At 42.8% G+C, this 19655-nt stretch overlaps 2 protein-coding genes across 3 annotated transcripts in view; one reads left to right on the forward strand and one right to left on the reverse strand.

The window, feature by feature from the left end:
• The window catches only part of PRIM1 (DNA primase subunit 1), a 25416-nt gene extending 20948 nt beyond the window's left edge, over positions 1-4468 (reverse strand). The window contains exons 1-2 of the mRNA XM_047786966.1: positions 4156-4468; positions 3276-3433 (exon numbers count right to left, since the gene is read on the reverse strand). Coding sequence (XP_047642922.1) covers positions 3276-3433; positions 4156-4258 — 261 coding nt within the window. The 5' untranslated portion in view covers positions 4259-4468. The remainder of the gene's footprint in view (positions 1-3275; positions 3434-4155) is intronic.
• LOC125130974 (17-beta-hydroxysteroid dehydrogenase type 6) overlaps positions 4404-19655 on the forward strand; it is a 25034-nt gene continuing 9782 nt past the window's right edge. The window contains exon 1 of one of the 2 annotated variants that reach the window (XM_047786967.1): positions 4404-4514. The gene's annotated coding sequence lies outside the window, so the exon portion shown is untranslated. Of the gene's footprint in view, positions 4515-7349; positions 7567-19655 lie in introns of those variants that run through there. The other variant, XM_047786968.1, reaches the window with a different exon arrangement.

Consider the following 19655-nt stretch of genomic DNA (forward strand, 5'->3'; position numbering starts at 1 on the left):
GGCTGGCAGCTACAGCTCTGATTCATCCCTCAGCCTAGGAACTTCCATATGCCGTGGATGTAGTCCTAAAAAGACAAAAAAATTTTTTTTCCCTAAAAATTCTGGAGGTGGCACAGTAGGATCCAGTGTTTTCTCTGAGGCAGTGTGGGTTCTATGCCTGGCCTGGCACAGTGGATTAAAGAGCTGGTGTTGCTGCAGCTGTGGCGTGGATTTGATCACTGGCCCAGAAACTTCACTATGCCATGAGTGTGTCTGAAACAGAAAGGGGAAAAAAACCCCCAAAATATGAGAAATGTCTGTTAAAAAAAAATATCCTCCCAATTAGTCTGGCTTCAGCTGTAAGTAATCTCCTTTGAGCTGTGGACTACCAAGTAAGAAGATGGGCTGAAAACAAATACCTGACTTCCTTTAAACCTGAGCAAAAACAATAAAGATTTCTTTCTTTTTGCCTTTTTTTTTTTAAAGAAAGGCACAAGTCTTAAAAAAGAACCAGAAAGCAAATATCATCACAATTTTTATATGGAGGCCCAAAAAAGCTGAATCTTCACCTCTCAGTAAAGAAAGATGAGAAGGAACCTAACTGACACCTCAGACCTCCCAAAAGCCTCAGGAATAGGTGACAACAGGTATCTCTCGAGCTGAGACTAAAAACAGGAGGACTGGTTAACAATCTATTTATGAAGAAATTAAGTTCCTCATAGTTCTACATTTACTCTGTGGAGCTAGGTGACTGTACTTCCATTTCCCTGACAGGGACACCTGAATTATTATCTGAAGAGTATAAAAGATAGGGCCTCTGGACTGAGGAGGGGAAAACAGGCACAGATGAAGAAGGGTGTAATGTACTGATATTCAGGGGATTGATTAGACATTTACATGCAGAATGTGAGACCCAGCCTTCTCCTCTATACCCTTCCACTGCCCCCCCAGGCAGGAGGTAGGAAGATTCCTCTCTGAAGACTGATCAGGCACTGTTATTAGGCTCTAGGAATAGATTAGTGGTCAAAACAAAGATCTCTGTGCTACTGGAGTTGTCATTCTAGCAAAGATCTAGAGAAAATGACATGAGAGCTTCTCTCAATAAAATGGCCCAGCTAGGTCATTCTGTAGTAAAGAAATCTCAGCCATGTATACAGAGCTTCTAATCAGCTTTTTAGTATTTTATTCTTTAAAAAATTTAAAAAAAAATTAGAGTTGATTTACAATGTTGTACCAATTTCTCCTGTATAGCAAGGTGACTCAATTATACACACACACACATTCTTTTTTATATTCTTTTCTATCATGGTTATTATTATTACTATTTTTTTTGGCTGTCCCTCAGCATATGGAGTTCCTGGGCCAGAGATCAGATACGAGCTGAAGTTCTGACCTATGCTACAGAGGCAGCAATGCTGGATCCTTAACCCATGGTGCTGCGCTGGTGATTGAACCTGTGTTGCAGCACTCCAGAGATACCTCTGATCCCATTGTATTACATTGAGAACTCCTCCATCATGGTTTATCCCAGGAGATTAAATATAGTTCCCTGTGCTATACAGTAGGACTTTGTTGTTTAGTACTATATTATCATTATCTTTTTTAAAAGGCCGTACCTGAGACATATGGAAGTTCCCAGGACCAGGGGTTGAATCTCAGCTGCAGCTGCAGGCCTACACCAGATATGGCAACACTAGATCCAAGCCACATCTGCAACTTATGCTGCAGCTTGTGGCAATGCCAGATCCTTAACCCACTGAGTGAGGCTAGGGATCAAACCCACATCCCCACAGAGACAATGTCGGGTCCTTAACCCACTGAGCCACAAGAGGAACTCCCTCTATTCTTAAATATAAGCACAAGCAAGAAATTACTGGAGGAAATTTTCCTTATCATATGAGGAAAGCCTCCAATATGAAAGAATGTGGAAAAAAAAAACAAAGAAAAAGTGCAACTTTAGAGAAAACAGATGGTGTAACAGAAAAAAATTAAACTATTATTGATATTCTCAGGTAATATATGTCAGCAAAAAAAAATACATGATGCTCTAAAAAACTTCTTGGAGATTTTAAATATAATAGCAGAAAAGGAAACCTCTGAGGAAATTCCCCAGAAAGTAAGAAAAAGGAAATTTAAAATAGAAAAAAAAAATACAATTAGAGGACATAATATCTGATTGTAGGATTTCTAGAGACCAGAGAAAATAGGTAGGAAAAATTGTATTAAAAATTAAAAAAGGGAGTGCAGGAGTTCCCATCATGGCTCAACAGGTTAAGAACTGGACAGAGTGTCCATGTGCATGATGGTTTGATTCCTGGCCTCTTAGTGGGTTAAGGATCTGGCATTGCTGCAAGCTGCAGCAGAGGTTGCAGATGCAGCTCAGATCTGGTGTTGCTCTGACTGTGGCATGGGCCTCAGCTACAGCTCTGACTTGACCCCTGGCATATGCCACAGGTATAGCCATAAAGGGTAGATCCCATTATGGCTCAGCAGAAGCAAATCTGACTAGTATCCATGAGGACACAGGTTTGATCCCTGGCTTTGCTCAGTGGGTTAAGGATCCAGTGTTGCCGTGAGCTGTGGTGCAGTTTGCAGATGCGGCTTGGATCCTACGTTGCCATGGCTGTGGCATAGGATGGTGGCTACAGCTCCGACTGGACCCCTAGCCTGGGAACGTCCATATGCCATGGGTGCAGCCCTAAAAAGACAAAAGACTAAAAAAAAAAAAAAAAATCAATGCAAAATACTGAGGGAAAATGGTTTACAAACTCAACCATTAGTTAAGCATAATGGTAGGATAAACACATTCTCCAGATACACAAAGTGTCAAATATCTTTTCTTTCATGGACCTTTTCTTTTCTTTTTTTTTTTTTTGGTTCTTGTCTTTTTGCCTTTTCTGGGGCCCGCTCCCCTCGGGATGTGGAGATTCCCAGGCTAGGGGTCAAATTGGAGCTGTAGCCGCGGCCTACGCCAGAGCCACAGCAACGTGGGATCCCAGCCTCGACTGCAATCTACACCACAGCTCATGGCAGCGCCGGATCCTTAACCTGCAGAGCAAGGCCAGGGATCAAACCTGCAACCTCATGGTTCCTAGTCGGATTCATTTCTGCTGCGCCACAACGGGAACTCCCATCAAAGAACAAATTTTATTTTCACTACAATCTACTTGCAAAAACTGTTAAAGTGTGGCTCCTTAATTAGAATAAACTCTAAAAATGTATCTAAAAACGCTAGGGGCACCAATCCATTCTTGGTTTAAAAAAAACAATAAACTACATAAAAAATGATTTCTTACTCTGTGGGAATATACCGCGCCTATATCAATCTTGTATGGATTCATTTTCTGCATCTCCTTTTCCAGCTCACTCTGGTTGTTGAAAGATTGGTAGCGAATGTAAATGTCATCTTTCAACGTGAATGAAAATTCACGGTGTTGAAAGTAATTCTTTACCACTGCAAAATGAACATACATTTTAAAAGTTAGTATGGTATTTTATCCAGTTCAGAGTATTAAAACATTAACCAACGAGAAGATATCTTTCACGAACCCTCTGTACTCAACACTGTGCTACGTTAAAACAAAAACCAAAACCAAGAACTAGTCCCTAATTTGAAGGAGTTCACCATCCTGCATTTAATAGGGAAAGGTAAAAATGAAGAAAAAGATGCAGAAATATTTTCACGTAGTACCACCTCTCTTTCCTAGGTGGGCACTCAAATTCAGGTGAGAAGAGTTAAGTACCTCTCCTCTTTCAGGAGATGCCCTTCTGTCCCTGATGCAGATTATGTCTCTGCAGCTTCTTGCTACAACCCAGTGGACCCCCTTGCTCCCTGCCACCTTCGCTCAGGAACCGAGATTAACACTGCATCAGAGCAGGTAAACGCTGCACCGAAAGTGAGTTCAACCACAAAGTGGTAGGAGCAACGGCTCTGTCTTTCAGTGCATGGCGTAGACTGGTCATTACATCCACTCTAGGCCCATTTACACCTCGGGAGTGGTGGGGAGGACTCAAGGCAACGCACAAAGGCGCCCGACACAAGGCCTGGAACATGGAAGGCACTTCATATTGTCATTCCAAGGTACCCTCCCAGAATCTCCTCACACTCCCCGCCCCCCGCACCCCGAGCCATTTCCCACCCCGAGCCATTTCCCACCCCGCTCCCGCCTTCATCACCTCCGCCATAGTTCAGCCAGCGATAGTACTGGGCGTAGGGAAAGAGCCTCCGGTAATAAAGCTTAAGCAGCTCGGGCAGCTCGGTAGGGTCAAACGTCTCCATGAAACGCAGAACTCAACTCAGGCAGGATTAGCACGAGAATTGGCGGGAACCAAAGTCGGAGCTTCCGCAACTGCGCAGGCGCGTAGTGGCAGCGGCCAGCCATCTGCAGGGGCTGTTGGGAATTGTAGTTCTCTTTTGGAGGTTGGCTTGGGTGTGGGAGCGCTACTACGGTCTTCACTCACAGATTTAACATTTAGGTCCACTTCTCTGGTGGGTAGAAGGAAGCCGTGCTCATTGCAGGGAGATCTGCGGAAAGGTGAGCCATGGAACATATTAAGGTTATTAAGATGAAGTGAAAAAGATGTTATCTGCTAACTTTATGACTGTTTTAGAAACAACACATTTAAACAATGTTAACCAGTATCTTTTTAAAGAGGGTTTGGAAATTGGTTCTTCATAGAATAACTAGGTCCAATATGTGGAAATAAATGATGACCAACCAAATAAGAAAAGCAAAAGCTATTCATTCAAGAGCTTGCCATGTATAGAGTCAGCCACATCATATTACATTTTGGCAAAGGCTCAAACGCAGGCAGAGGAGGGGAGAAAGCTTTGGAGGGGTAGGTTTCACTCTTTTTCTAATGCAAAGCTATTTGTTATGGGGAAGCTGTCTGTGGGCTATCTCAGAGCGGGGTATCCTATGTGACCTATGTAATAAGTTAGGGGTGCATATTTGGCTTTCTGCGGTTGGTCCTAAATTGAGAGTGGGAACAAAAATTAGGGAAGCTGTCAGTTATTAATCAAGTACTGGCTATGTTGGATGGATTGTTATGTAGGGTATTTGGCTTCCTGGAATATCACTAGAGACTTTAGTTTGATTTTCTACAAGTCTGACTTAAAGCAGGCTGACTTCTTGGGCTATTTATTATATAGATAAGGGGGTTGGTTTCCTGGGTAGGCATTGGAGAGGTTGTGGGTCAGAGTTCTGTTTTTTTATATGGTCTGGTCATCATTTGTTTCTACATTGTCGCTTAAACAGAACACCCAGGAATTCTAAAATCAGAGGAAGCTTGCAAAATCATGGAGTGCTTTACAAATTTGAAAGAAGCCTGTTTACTCTTGACATGCACATCTGCCAGTCAGTCTTACCAGGTAGATACATTTCATTACAAGTGTGGACTGAGGTGGGCAGTCTGATAATCACCCCAGTGCTGTGTCATTTGAAAACCATTATTTTCACAATAATAGTAGGAAAGCAAGGAGAGTATTCTCTGCTCTCTAGTGGGTTATTATTAGCCTAATTTGAAAGTGATCATGGCCCCTCATCTTGCATAGGCAAAGTGGTCAAACTAGGCACTGGGCAGATCATACTTACTTGAGTATTCCTAGAAATACTATACAAATCTTAGCTGATTTTCACAATCCCTGTGCTTCCTGTTTTGGGTAGAGTGAATTCCATTGCTAGAAAGGGATTCACTCTAATAGCACCAAGAGTGCCCTGTAGAGTTCTCTTTTGTGGAACCACACTTTTTAATGGGCTTTTTAATGGAGGTTTCTCAGTTTCTTTAATGGAGATTCCTTATTGCTGCCTTTAGGAACTGACTTTTTTGGGCTATTTGAGAGTCTTCTATTTAAATTTCAGGACCACTAAGGGGGCATGCTTTAGGGCATTAAGATTTAAGAGGAGAAAACGAAGGAAGTTATATGCATTGAGTTCCTATGTATGCTTGATTTACTTAACATTAGTTTTTATCAGGCAAAAGGTTTTTTTTTTTTTATTTTTTGGTCTTTTTGCTATTTCTTGGGCCGCTCCGTGGCATATGGAGGTTCCCAGGCTAGGGGTCCAATCGGAGCTGTAGCCATCGGCCTACGCCAGAGCCACAGCAACATGGGATCCGAGCTGCGTCTGCAACCTACACCACAGCTCATGGCAACGCCGGATCCTTAACCCACTGAGCAAGGGCAGGGACCGAACCCGCAACCTCATGGTTCCTAGTTGGATTCATTAACCACTGCGCCACCACGGGAACTCCCAAAAGGGTTTAATGATAGCTAACATTTAGATAGCATTTGCTATGTTGTCAAGGATGTATGTGATAGATATTAATATTACCCATATTTTACAGATGGGACATATGCAGAGAACTTAAGCAGTTTGTCCAGGGTCACAAAGTCTGTAGTGGGAGAGCCAGACATTCTGGTTCCAGTGCAATTAACTGCTAAGCTTCATGTTCTCTGTCTACAAGGGGTTGTTGTGAGGGTTAAATGAGAGGTTAAGAGGTGCCTGGCACAACTCATAGCTCAGAACCACTCAATGTGAGAAAGCTATTATTTTGTGAAAAGTGCTTCAGTACAGAGGCTTTTATCCCAAGGGTCACTGGGAGGCAGTATTGCCATTCGGTTTGTACTTTCATTCTCATAGGTGCAAAACTCCTTTGTCCTTCAAACCCTACAGTATCTACCATCCTCTTTAACATTTGCTACTTACATCTACTGTCAGCCTTTTTGGGTAATGTCAGCCCTAGGTCTCTCTCCCCAAGTTCTTTGCAGGCTTGGACACCTACCTCATGGACTCCAGTCCAACTCCTATTGTTATTCTGAATATTTTTTTCATATAAAAGGATTATCTCTTTGGGGAAGATATGATTCATTCTGTCATTCTTTAACTTATTTATTACATGAACATTTAATGAAAATATGCATTTTGGGCATTTGGCTAGGCTCTGGGGAGAAAAAGATTAATGACATGGTCTCCGATTCCTCCCCCTCCCCCAAAATACCATGAGCAACCTTTATGTCAATAAATTTGAAAAATAAAAAAACCCTTCAACTTTGATTTATGGATGAAATTTCATCACCATTGTTTTCTCTGTTTTGTTTTTTATTTTATTCTTTTACAGTTTGAGAAATATTGGTTAGAAGTTGGGTGTGATTTTTTACTTACAGATAGGACCCCCTGGGTATGCTCTGTAAATTGGGCTTTTTGATGGTGGGAAAAACCAGCTCTTTTATGGTTAATGCTGGGAGCTGTGGGGTAAGTTTGTAAAATTTTGGGTAAGCAAAATTTTGGGTAACTAAGCCATGAGAACTGTGTTGCCCAAGCTTCTGTGGTCTAGTTTGGGTCCTACCCTAACCGCACCCCCATCTCCCACTGTGAGTGAACTATTTGAAGTGGAAGTGGTGAAATCTTATCCTTTTTTTTTTTTTTTAAACCCACGTGGCCAGTAAACAAAGGTTTCATAGTCTCAGTATTTCCTTCTCACTTGTTACATTTCTAATCCTTTGGAGAACAGAGAAGTAAAATTCAAAGGCAGTTAAATCAGAAGTGTTTGAAATCTGACATCTACTCCCAAACAAGAATTTCTCAGGTAATATTTTTCCTTTCTTTTTGTGGAATCTTATATACTGATATGCAATGAAGTATTTTATATATAAGTATATAAAATGTCAGTTCAAGGCATCAGCTGCTAGAGTATTTGCTAATTTTTTCCCACTTGGTAGAGGGATTGGCTCAGCTTTTTAAAAAATTATTATTTTTTTTATTAAAGTATAGTTGATTTACCAATTTATGCTGTACAGCAAAGTGACTCAGTCATACATATATATTGAGTCAGCTTTTGGAATGAGGCTGATATTGGAGAATCTGTTAAGTTTTATTCTTGGATAAATGTAGCATTTTCAAAAAGAGTTTGAGGTAACCTAAAGTAAAAGTTACATATACGAAAGTTCCTGCTGGGGCACAGGGGGTTAAGAATCTGACTGCAGGGTGTTCCCATTGTGGCTCAGCAGGTTAAGAATCCAACTAGTATCCATGAGAATGTGGGTTGGATCCCTGGCCTTGCTTAGTGGATTAAGGATCTGATGTTGCCATGAGCTGCTGTGTAAGTTGCATATGCAGCTCAGATCTGGTGTTGCTGTGGCTGTGGTGTAGGTTGGCAGCTACAGAATAAAAGAATCCAACTGCAGCGGCTTAAGTTGTTGCAGAGGCATGGATTCAGTCCTTGGCCTGATACAGTGGGTTAAAGGATCCAACCCACATTCTCATGGATACTAGTTGGATTCTTAACCTGCTGAGCCACAAAGTGAACACCCTGCAGTCAGATTCTTAGGCCACTGTGCACCAGCAGGAACCATCTGTGGCTTGGATTCAGCCTCTGGCCTGGGGAATGTTCACGTGTCCCAGGTGCAACCCAAAAAAAATAAATAAATAAAATAAAAAAGTGTACCATTTACTTAGAAAGGGTAAAGTATTTTCTTGTAGTAAATGCAGGACAGTATTTATTGTGCGGGATCTTGCATAGTGTATAGATGCAGTGTTTTTTAAAAATTTTTTGTTTTTTATTTTTTTTCTAGGGCCGCACCCAAGGCATATGGAGGTTCCCAGGCTAGGGGGCTAATCAGAGCTGTAGCCGCTGGCCTACGCCAGGCCCACAGCAACTCAGGATCCAAGCCTCAATTCAACCTACATCACAGCTCACGGCAACACTGGATCCTTAACCCACTGAGAAAGGCCAGGGATTGAACCCACAACCTCATGGTTCCTAGTCGGATTCGTTAACCACTGCACCACAATGGGAACTCTAAGCGTCCTTTCTCATGTTCAAGATGAGGACACAGGTACGGAGAGGCTAATTCACTTGCCCAAGGCCGCAAAGCAAGTAAATAGTAATGGCTGAATTTGAACCCAGGTAATATGGCCCCAGAATCCATGCTCATGATTCTATGTTGTCCACAAAATCAGGGTGGGGGGGTGATTCTATGTTGTCCACAAAAAATCATGCAGAGATTTTTTTTTTGTCTTTTGCCATTTGTTGGGCCGCTCCCGCGGCATATGGAGGTTCCCAGGCTAGGGGTCTAATCGGAGCTGTTGACGCCAGCCAACGCCAGAGCCACAGCAACCCAGGATCCAAGCTGCGTCTGCGACCTACACCACAGCTCACGGCAACGCCGGATCCTTAACCCACTGAGCAAGGGCAGGGATCGAACCCGCATCCTCATGGATGCTAGTCAGAATCATTAACCACTGTGCCACGACGGGAACTCCCAGAGAGATTTTTTGGAAAGGAAGAAAAGGAAAAGCAGGAAGGGAATACTCTTTTTTTGTTTTTTTAAGGGCCGCATGTGTGGCATACGGAAGTTACCAGGCTAGGGGTCAAATTGGAGCTACAGCTGCCAGCCTATACCACAGCCACAGCAAGGCAGCTCACGTCAACGCCGGATCCCTGACCCACTGAGTGAGGCCAGGGATCGAACCCACATCCTCATGGATACTAGTCGGATTCGTTTCTACTGAACCACAATGGGAACTCCCAGGAATAGTCTTAATGGTATCATTAATAGGCTCCAAAAAATATTTTTTTTTCTGACAAATGAAATACATTCTGCACTATTGCTCAAGAGAAAAATCATGGAAGCCTAAAACAGGTTTGGATATGAGAGTCTTCAGCACATGTCAAGCACAATGGCTATGTGGTGAAGCCTAGTTTATCAGAGAGCCTAACGATGAGAACTGCCAGTCTCCCTGGGACTTTCCCTAGTTTTCCCTTTCGTTTTTACACCTGTGTCAGGTTTTTATGGTTGCTCTACTGAGGGCAAGATGACATAGTATCATGGAGGTTTTTACTGTGTTTACAGGTTGTAGAGAAACCAATTAGAAATATTAGTGGATATTTACATTTCTAATGTCCACACCAGTGGCTAGGGACCCTGTGATCACCCCAGATTCCAAAGCATCAGAGAGGTCAATTTATGGGCCCCAAATCTTCCTGCTTCCTCCCTGCGGCTCTGTCACTGATCAAGATGTGGGGTGGTGACAATGAGATCTGGTAACAGGGAGGGAGAAACAAAGAAGGGACATACTGGTAGATGCTTAGGCAGAGATTAAGCTGTTTCTATTTCCTCCTGGAACCCCTGCACACCTCCTCATATTTTTTTCATGCCTAGCTTTCTTTTTCCTTTAGCTTTTCTCCCCCCTCCCCATACTTATACTGCCCCATCCTCAAAAATAAATAACCTTCCATTGGAGAAGAGCCCACTCTGCTAAGTGGGGAGAGCAGAAAGGGTATCTCAGGCTGGGGGATGGCCAGATGACCTGTATAGTTCATTGTATATATTCCCAGGATGAAGTCTCCAAGATAGAATGGGCCAATGACTTCACCAGCTTTACTGTTGGTAAAGAAAAGGTTCAGGGGAAACATTTACAGAGTCATGTTTGGATTTGAGCATCTTCAGTCCAAGGACACCTTCAGATCAAAGACACCTGCTAAGCAGAGTCCAACTCTTAGTACTGTCCATCTCCCTGAGGCCTCTCCCAGGCTTTCCCTTTCTTTTCCCCAATCTCCTTCAGGTTGTTCTGGTTGTTCTGCCTGGGGGCTGATAATACAGGTGGATTTTTTTCCCTTTCCATTCTTGCAAAAACTTGTTATTTCTTGTCTTTTTTTTGGCTGCACACAGCATGTGAAAATTCCTGGGCCTGGGATTAAACTTGCGCCACAGCAGTGACCTGAGCTACAGCAGGGACAATGCTGGTTCCTTAATGTGCTGAGCCACAGGGGTCTCTTTTCTTATCTTTTTGATAATAGCCATTCTAGCAGGCATGTAGTGATATCTCACTGTGGCCTTTTTTTTTTTTTTCCTCGTGGTTTTGATTTGCATTTCCCTGATCATTAGTGATATTGAGCATCTTTTATGTACCTGTTGGCCATTTATATAACTTCTTTGGAAAAATGTTTATCAGCTCTGCCCATTTTTTTTGTTTTTGTTTTTGGTCTTTTTAGAGCCACGCCTTCGGCATATGGAAATCCCAGGGTAAGGGTCAAATTGGAGCTGCAGCTGGCAGCTTACGCCACAGCCACTGCAACACTAGATCCGAACTGCATCCACAACCTAGGCACAGCTTTCAGCAACACCGGATCCTTAACCCACTGGGCGAGGCCAGGGATGGAACCTGTATCCTCATGGATACTTTGGTGGGTTCTTAACCCACATTGGGAACTCCATCTACCCATTTTTTAATTGACTTTTTTTCTTTTTTTGCTATTGAGTTGTATGAGTTCCTTATATATTTAGGATATTAACTCCTTCTCAGGTATATGGTTTGCAGGTATTTTCTCTCATCCTATAGATTGCCTTTCCATTTTGTTGATTTTTACTTTGGTTGTGTAGAAGCTTTTTAGTTGGATGTAGTCCCACTTATTTTTTCTTTTCTTGCTTTTGCCTTTGGTATCATATCCAAAATACTATTGCCAAGACCAACATCAAGGAATTTTTCCCTATGTTTTCTTTAATTCTGTAATTTTTTTTTGCTTTTAATGGCTGCACCCATGGCATATGGAAGTTCCCAGGCTAGGGGCCGAATCAAGAGCTACAGCCGGCCTACACCAAAGCCACAGCAATGCCAGAGCCAAGCCTAGTCTGTGACCTACACTGCAGCTTGTGGCAATGCCTGATCCTTAACCCACTGAGCAAGGCCAGGGATAGAACCTTCATCCTCATGGATACTAGTCGGATTTGTTACCACTGAGCCACAACACAAACTCCTATGTTTTCTTTTAGGTGTTTTATGGTTTCAGGTGTTACATTTAAGTATTTAATCTGTTTTGAATTAATTTCTGTGAGTGGTGAAAATAGGGTCTAGTTTCCTTCTTTTGCATGTGACTATGCCAACACCATTTATTGAAGAGACTATCTTTTCCCCATTGAATATTCCTTTATCAAATATAAGTTGACCATATATGTGGGTACATGTGGGTTTATTTCTGGGCTCTTGATTCTGTTCCATTAGTTTATCTTTATCCCAGTACCATACTGCCTTTTTTTTTTGCTTTTTTTTAGGTTTGTATGGAGGTTTCCTGGCTAGGGGTCGAATCAGAGCTGTAGCTGCAGGCCTACACCACAGCCACAGTTGTGTGGGATCTGAGCTGTGTCTTCAACTTATACCACAGCTCACAGCAATGCTAGATCCCCGACCCGCTGAGCAAGGGCAGGGTTCGAACCTGCATCCTCATGGTTAGGTTTATTAACCGCTTGCCATGATGGCAACTCCCATTTTTGAATTTCATATAAATTGAATCATACAATATGTAGTCTTTTGCAACTGAACATAATGTTTTTCAAGGTTCCAAAGCAACTACCATTTTACATTCCCATCAGTAGTGTGTGGGGGGTCAGCACCTAACACGGTGCCTGGCACGTAGTGGGTGCTCAAAAAATGTTTATTAAGTGCATGAATGACAAAATGCAGGACATAATCTGTATTCTTTAGCATACCAACCTTAGCAGGCCCCTAACTATCTTTCCAGCATCATCTCTTGCTACTCCATGGCCTGTAGCCTTATAAACTTCTCTGCCATCTCATATCCTATTCCTGCTGCCTGGGATAGGCTTCCCTTCATTCTGCTCAGTGTGCTAAGCTTCTGTTCACCTCTAATACTACTTCTTCCCTGACACCTTAGGCAAGGACAAGCACTTTTTCTTGTTGTTTCCACATATATATATTTTTTAATCTTTTTAGGGCTGCACCTGTGGCATATGGAGGTTCTCAGGCTAGGGGTCGAATCAGAGCTGCGGCTGCCGGCCTGCACCACAGCCACAGCAATGAGGGATCTGAGCCATGTCTGCAACCTATACCGCAGTTCACGGCAATGCCAGATCCTTAACCTACTGAGCAAGGACAGGGACTGAACCCATGTCTTGATGGATACTAGTTCCCATGATGGGAATTCCCACATTTTCTTTCTTTTTTCTTTTCTTTTTTTTTGTCTTTTTGTTGTTGTTGTTGTTATTGTTGTTGTTGTTGTTGTTGCTATTTCTTGGGCCGCTCCCGCGGCATATGGAGGTTCCCAGGCTAGGGGTTGAATCGGAGCTGTAGCCACCGGCCTACGCCAGAGCCACAGCAACGTGGGATCCGAGCCGCGTCTGCAACCTACACCACAGCTCACGGCAACGCCGGATCGTTAACCCACTGAGCAAGGGCAGGGACCGAACCCGCAACCTCATGGTTCCTAGTCGGATTCGTTAACCACTGCGCCACGATGGGAACTCCTTTCTTTCTTTTTTCAACTTGAAGATCTAATTTCTTTTATTCAATGATTCATGAATCAGGCAGCATTCCATCTAGCAAGTAGAAAAGCACCTGAAGGAACTGTAAAAAGTGGCAGGTTTTTTAATAGGCAGAAAGGGGGTGATACAAGGAAGTAACAAACAAAATATAGAAGTATTTCAGGCAAGATTGCCTTCCTTTGGGGGAGCTTGGAACACACATCTTCTTTTCTTTTCTTTTTTTTTTTTTTTTTGTCTTTTTGCCTTTTCTAAGGCCGCTCCCGCGGCATATGGAGGTTCCCAGGCTAGGGGTGCAATCGGAGCTGCAGCTGTCAGCCTACACCATAGCCACAGCAACGCCAGATCCGAGCCTCGTCTGTGACCTACACCACAGCTCACGGCAACGCCAGATCCTTAACCCACTGAGCAAGGCCAGGGATCGAACCTGCCACCTCACGGTTCCTAGTTGGATTTGTTAACCACTGAGCCACGACGGGAACTCCAGACATTTTCTTGATAATATATTTCTATTTCTAAATCCTTCACTAGTTTTGTGGGCTCCTAAAGGGTAGGTGTCAGGTTCCACTCATCTTTGTATTCTCAGCACTTAGCCAGGATTTGGTACAGAGTTGGTATCTAATTAATGTTTGTTTTAAAGCGAACAATAGAGGAAATATCAAGAGCAAAGCTCCAGGAGCCAAAATACACTAGCAGGTTTGAGAAACTGAGTTTCCTAACCTGGCTGCAAGCTGACATTTGTGAGTTGGACTATCGGTGGAAGGCCTTGAATCATCTGGTGAGGAGTTTATCCTTCATTTAGTGGGCCACTGGGGACAGCTAAAAGGGAATAACATGACCAAGACTGGGCTTGAGAAAAATTAATCCAGTAGTGGTGTATAGAATGAACTGGAAGTGGGGGGACAATTTAGGAGGCTTTTGGCCAGATGAGAAGAGTGAAGGTCAAAACTAGAATATAAGGAAGGGCAGAGATGTGAGAGATAATATTAAAAAATCTTTAGGGTTTGGAATGTGACTGAATATGAAGAGTGAGGAAGATGGAGAAGCCAAAGACTAGTCAAAAGCTCTGTATCCAGGTACCAGGCAGACTAGTCAGATTGAATAAGCACAATCTTGGCTTATACCTTCTTCTGTATATCTCTGTGAAGTTAGGCGCTTTCCAAATAGCTATAGAAAAAGAAAAAATTTATAAAAATACTGCTATGTATTATACTGTAACTTTCTACCTTCAAGAAAAAGAAAAATAGGAGTTCCCTATTTTTATTGTTATCCTAGCGGTAACGAACCCGACTAGGTAGGATCCATGAGGATGTGGGTTTGATCTCTGGCCTTGCTCAGTGGGTTAAGGATCCGGTGCTGCTGTGAGCTGTGGTGTAGGTCGCAGACGAGGCTCAGATCTGGCATTGCTGTGGCTGTGGTGTAGGCTGGCAGCTGCAGCTCCTACTGGACCCCTAGCCTGGGAACCTCCATATGCTGTGGGTGCGGCCCTAAAAAGAAAAAGAAAAATAATGTGGGAACGAAGTGGTGACATATAATTATAGTCAATCAATTGAGTACAGTGGCACTGTTTTCTGAATATGTGTTAAAAACAAATAGGCTCTTCTAGAAGTGATCATGAAAAGTGATCATTAGTTTTTTTTTTTTTTCCTATTTTTAAATTTTTTTAAAGAAGTGATCATTATTAACTCAGTTCAATTATATACTGGACCAAAGCCCTGAAGTAGGTGCTTTCAGTTATAAAGATGAATCAGTCACAAAACTGCCTTAGGAGCACCAGTTTAATTGGAGCGATGAGTTAGACAAGAGAGGTATGAATAGATTGTTGTGGGAAAGCAGACCTGCTGTTGATGATTCAGAGAAGGTTTTAAATAGAAGAAGTGAGTCTTGCAGGACAGGTAGTATGTGACCTGCATAGATAAGCAAGAAGGGCATTTCAGGCAAAGGGAATTGTGAGAACACAGATCTGCAGCATGGAGAGAGCAGAGCACAAATAAATGGAGAGCAGCAAGCTCTTTGCTTGGAGGGAATACAGGCTGTGTGAGTGGGAAGAGCAACAGGTAAGGTTGAGGCCCTATCATGAATTTAGATGATTTAGATTTTATTTGATAGGTTAAATGCTTTTCAGGTAATGACATCAACAGAGCTGTGCTTTAGGAAAATTAACCAGACACCACTGTGCAGAGAAGGGAAGGGTCTGACACTGTGGGGCTAGTGAGAATGTGACTATGATAAGCCAAGCAGGAGGTACTGAATGTTGAAGGCTTGAACAGTGGATGTGGCCATAGGAATGCAGAAGAGGGAACAGGTGCTCCAGATACTAGAGAAACAGACTCTGTGGTCTTGTCTCCTAGGGGAATGCATGGGGCAACAAAGAGGAAGTGTTAGCACCTTAAGACTGAAAAATAATATGAATAGAAATTGAGAATACTGGAGGAGAAACAGTTTTAGGAGAAAATATGATACATTCTATCTTGAATATATTGAGTATCTGGCTAAACATCTGGCTGGAGAGTACTTAAGGAGAGAGCCTCAGAAAATAATCAGGTCAGGGAGTTCCCATCGTGGCACAGTGGTTAACGAATCCGACTAGGAACCATGAGGTTGCGGGTTCGGTCCCTGACCTTGCTCAGTGGGTTAAGGATCCAGCGTTGCCATGAGCTGTGGTGTAGGTCACAGATGTGGCTTGGGTCCTTCATTATTGTGGCTCTGGTGTAGGCCAGCGGCTACAGCTCTGATTAGACCCCTAGCCTAGGAACCTCCATATGCCACAGGTGCGGCCCTAGAAAAGATGAAAAGACAAAGAAAAAAAAAAAAAAAGAATCAGGTCAAGGAATGTAGATACTTGAATAGTCAAGGCATCTTCAACTATTTGACTGACATTCAACTTTGGCTTGTGTTTTAGGATTTGGCTTGGCCTGGCATAACTCTTCTGCAAGTTTAGTCTTCTTGCTATGTGATGGTTGAGTAGTAATCCCTAGGGAGGATGTGGGTTCTAAGCTTCTCCCCAAAGCGGGGAATGGGTTTTCATCTTTGACTGGCATCAGGAAATTACTCTTTAGTCAATAAGCAGGCAGGGTGAAGCTCTGTCTGTTCCTACATTGCACCAGAGAATAATAATTGGGTAGCTGGCTAGAGAACACAGAGCTCTCAGATTAGCGCAGAAAGCCTGGGGGAGGGGGAGAGAATGGGGAGGTGGAAGGAGGAAAAGGAAGAGGAGGGAGGGGATATTAAATGTCTCTATCCACTGTTTTTCCTTTCACTGGATCCACCAATTTTATTTCCCTATACCCTTAATGATTCTGGACCCAATTACAATAAGCAATTCTCTGCAACACCAGCTTGGTGCCCCACAGTTCAACTCAATTCTAACACTAACTACCAGGAAACAGCATCCAATTCCACAGATTAAGGGTTCAGTCCTACAAGACTACTCTCTTACTCCTCACTTCAAACACTAGTTGAAAGCTCAGATTATCACCTGTTCTTCTGAAAGACTGGCTATAGACTGGAGGATCCAACCACTCCATTCTTAGATTCAGTTAATTTGCTAGAGTGGCTCACAGAACTCTGAAACATTTTACTTACCAGATTATTGGTTTATTATAAAAGGTATAACTCAGGAACAGCCAGATGGAGGAGATGCTTAGGGCAAGGTATGGGGAGAGGGTGCCGAGCTTCTGTGCCCTCTCTGAGCACATCTGAATCTCTACATGTTCACTCAGAAGCTCTCTGAACCCTTTTTTTTTTTTTTTTTGTCTTTTTAGGGCAGCACCTGCAGCATATGGAAGTTCCCAGGCTAGGGGTCATATTGGAGCCCTAGGCCGTGGCCTACACCATAGCTACAGCAACACTAGATCCAAGCTGTATCCCTGACTGCAGCTCGAGGTAATGCCCAATCCTTAACACACTGAGAGCGGCCCAGGATTGAACTTGTGTCCTAATGGATACTAGTCAGGTTCTTAACCTGCTAAGCCACAATGGGAACTCCCCTGAACCCTGTTTTTTTGGTTTTCATGGAGGCTTCATTATATAGGCATAACTGACTCAAGTCATTGGGTATTAGTGATTAAACTCAATCTCCAGCCCGTCTCCTCTCTGAAAGTCTGGAGGTGGGACTGAAAGTTCCAACTAGTTCAGCCCAGTGCGGGACTCTACTGGCAGTCTTTGCTCAAGGACCGCCACCTGGGACCTTCTCAGGGCTGAACTTCAGTTTAGGTTTCTTCTTCTTTAATCCTCCTTTCTTTTTTGGAGGTGTCAACCTGTATTACCACCTATTCCTGCACTCTCCTCCTTTAGAGGTATTTCCACCAATGAGTCCCTTACATGTCTAGTTTTTTTTTTTTTTTTGGTCTTTTTGCCTTCTCTAGGGCCGCTTCCACTGCAATATGGAGGTTCCCAGGCTAGGGTCTAATCGGAGCTGTAGCTGCTGGCCTACGCTAGAGCCACAGCCACATGGGATCCTAGCTGCATCTGCCACCTACACCACAGCTCACGGCAATGCCGGATCCTTAACCCACTGAGCAAGGCCAGGGATCGAACCTGCAACCTCATGGTTCCTAGTCGGATTTGTTAACCACTGAGCTACGATGAGAACCCTGCATGTCTAGTTTTATTTTGGCATCTGAATCAACACATTGGGGTATGACAGGACATGCCTTATAGGGCTATTGGGAGAATCCGATACAGTAATATATGTAAAATGCTTTGAACAGGGTCTGATACATAGCAAGTGCTATGGAAGCATTAGCTGCCTTATTATTATTTTTTTATGCTTTAGATCTCATGTTATAAGTCTTGCTAGGAATCTTCTCATATATCCCTAGACTGGCTTGGAAGCCTCTCCTGAATGCTCCAACAGTATCATTCTCTTACTTCTATTACAGTCAGCCTTCTGTATCCATGGTTCTCCACCTGCAGATTCAACCAACCATGGATCAAAAATATTAGAAAAGAAATTCGGAAAGTTCCAAAAAACAAAGCTTGAATTTGCTGCATGCCAACAACTATTTACATAGCATTTACACTGTATTTACAACTATTTACACAGCCTTTGCATTGTGTTAGTTATTCTAAGTAATCTAGAGATGATTTGAAGTATACAGAAGAACGTACATAGGTCATCTGCAAACACTATGGCATTTTACATAAGGGATTTAAACATCCTCAGATTTTGGTATCTGCAAAGTCATAGAACTAATCCTCTGGTGGATACCAAGGAACAACTGTATACTGCATTGTTTTCTTGTTGGTCTTTACACTTAGTCTATGAATTCAATGAATAACGGAGCCTTATTTTGTTCAGTTATATATCAGTGTCTAACACTGTGTCAGACTCATCGTAGATGTTGATTTGATGTATGAAAATGATGATTCAATGGAGTCTTAACAGGTGAGTGTTATTTGTCAAATGGATGAGAGCTGGGAAAGAAGAAATTGTAGAGAGAATTGTATACCCAAGGAATGAAAAGCCTGTACTGTGTGGGATACTGAAAGGTGCTTATTATGACTGAAGAGTAAGGTACAAAAAAGATCTGGTGAAAGAGAAGGCTCAGGAGGAAGTCAAGGGCCAGAGCACTGGGAAGACCTTAAAGCCAAGTTAAAGCAGTCCTTGTGTACACCTTATGATGTCCTAGGTGGCCCACGCACATCTCTGACCTCTACCTGTAACTTTATAAATCATATATTATTTCAGCCAACAACTACAGATTGCCCCCTAATGGTGGATGTTTCTTTAGAACTACGTATAGAAATATAGCCATCTCCGAACACTTATTTCAACAATGCATCTGACTGGTCTACATTTACAAACTGCTTTGGCTGCAATGTCTCACTCACCCAAACTGCTGGGTCTCTTAACTAATCTCTTTGCCTTCGTCTTACCTATGTTTAATCTGTCCTCCACTCCCACTGTGAGACAGATCTTTCTAAAGCTAAATCTGAACCATCTAACTCTTTTTTCTCCCAGTTTTTATTTTTTATTATTATTATTTTTACTGGTTCTTACTTCATTTTTATTTTTATTTAAAAAAAATTTTTTTTTGGTCTTTTTGCTATTTCTTGGGCCACTCCTGCGGTATATGGAGGTTCCCAGGCTAGGGGTCTAATCAGAGCTGTAGCCACCGGCCTACGCCAGAGCCACAGCAACGGGGGATCCGAGCCGCGTCTGCAACCTACGCCACAGCTCACGGCAACGCCGGATCGTTAACCCACTGAGCAAGGGCAGGGACCGAACCTGCAACCTCATGGTTCCTAGTCGGATTCGTTAACCACTGCGCCACGACGGGAACTCCCATTTTTATTTTTATTAAAATATAGTTGATTTACAATGTTTCTTCAATTTCTGCGGTACAGCAAAGTGACCCAATCACACACAGTTCCCTGTGCTATACCATCTTACTCT

The sequence above is a fragment of the Phacochoerus africanus genome, chromosome 7 (assembly GCF_016906955.1).
Source record: "Phacochoerus africanus isolate WHEZ1 chromosome 7, ROS_Pafr_v1, whole genome shotgun sequence".
Taxonomy (NCBI): domain Eukaryota; kingdom Metazoa; phylum Chordata; class Mammalia; order Artiodactyla; family Suidae; genus Phacochoerus; species Phacochoerus africanus.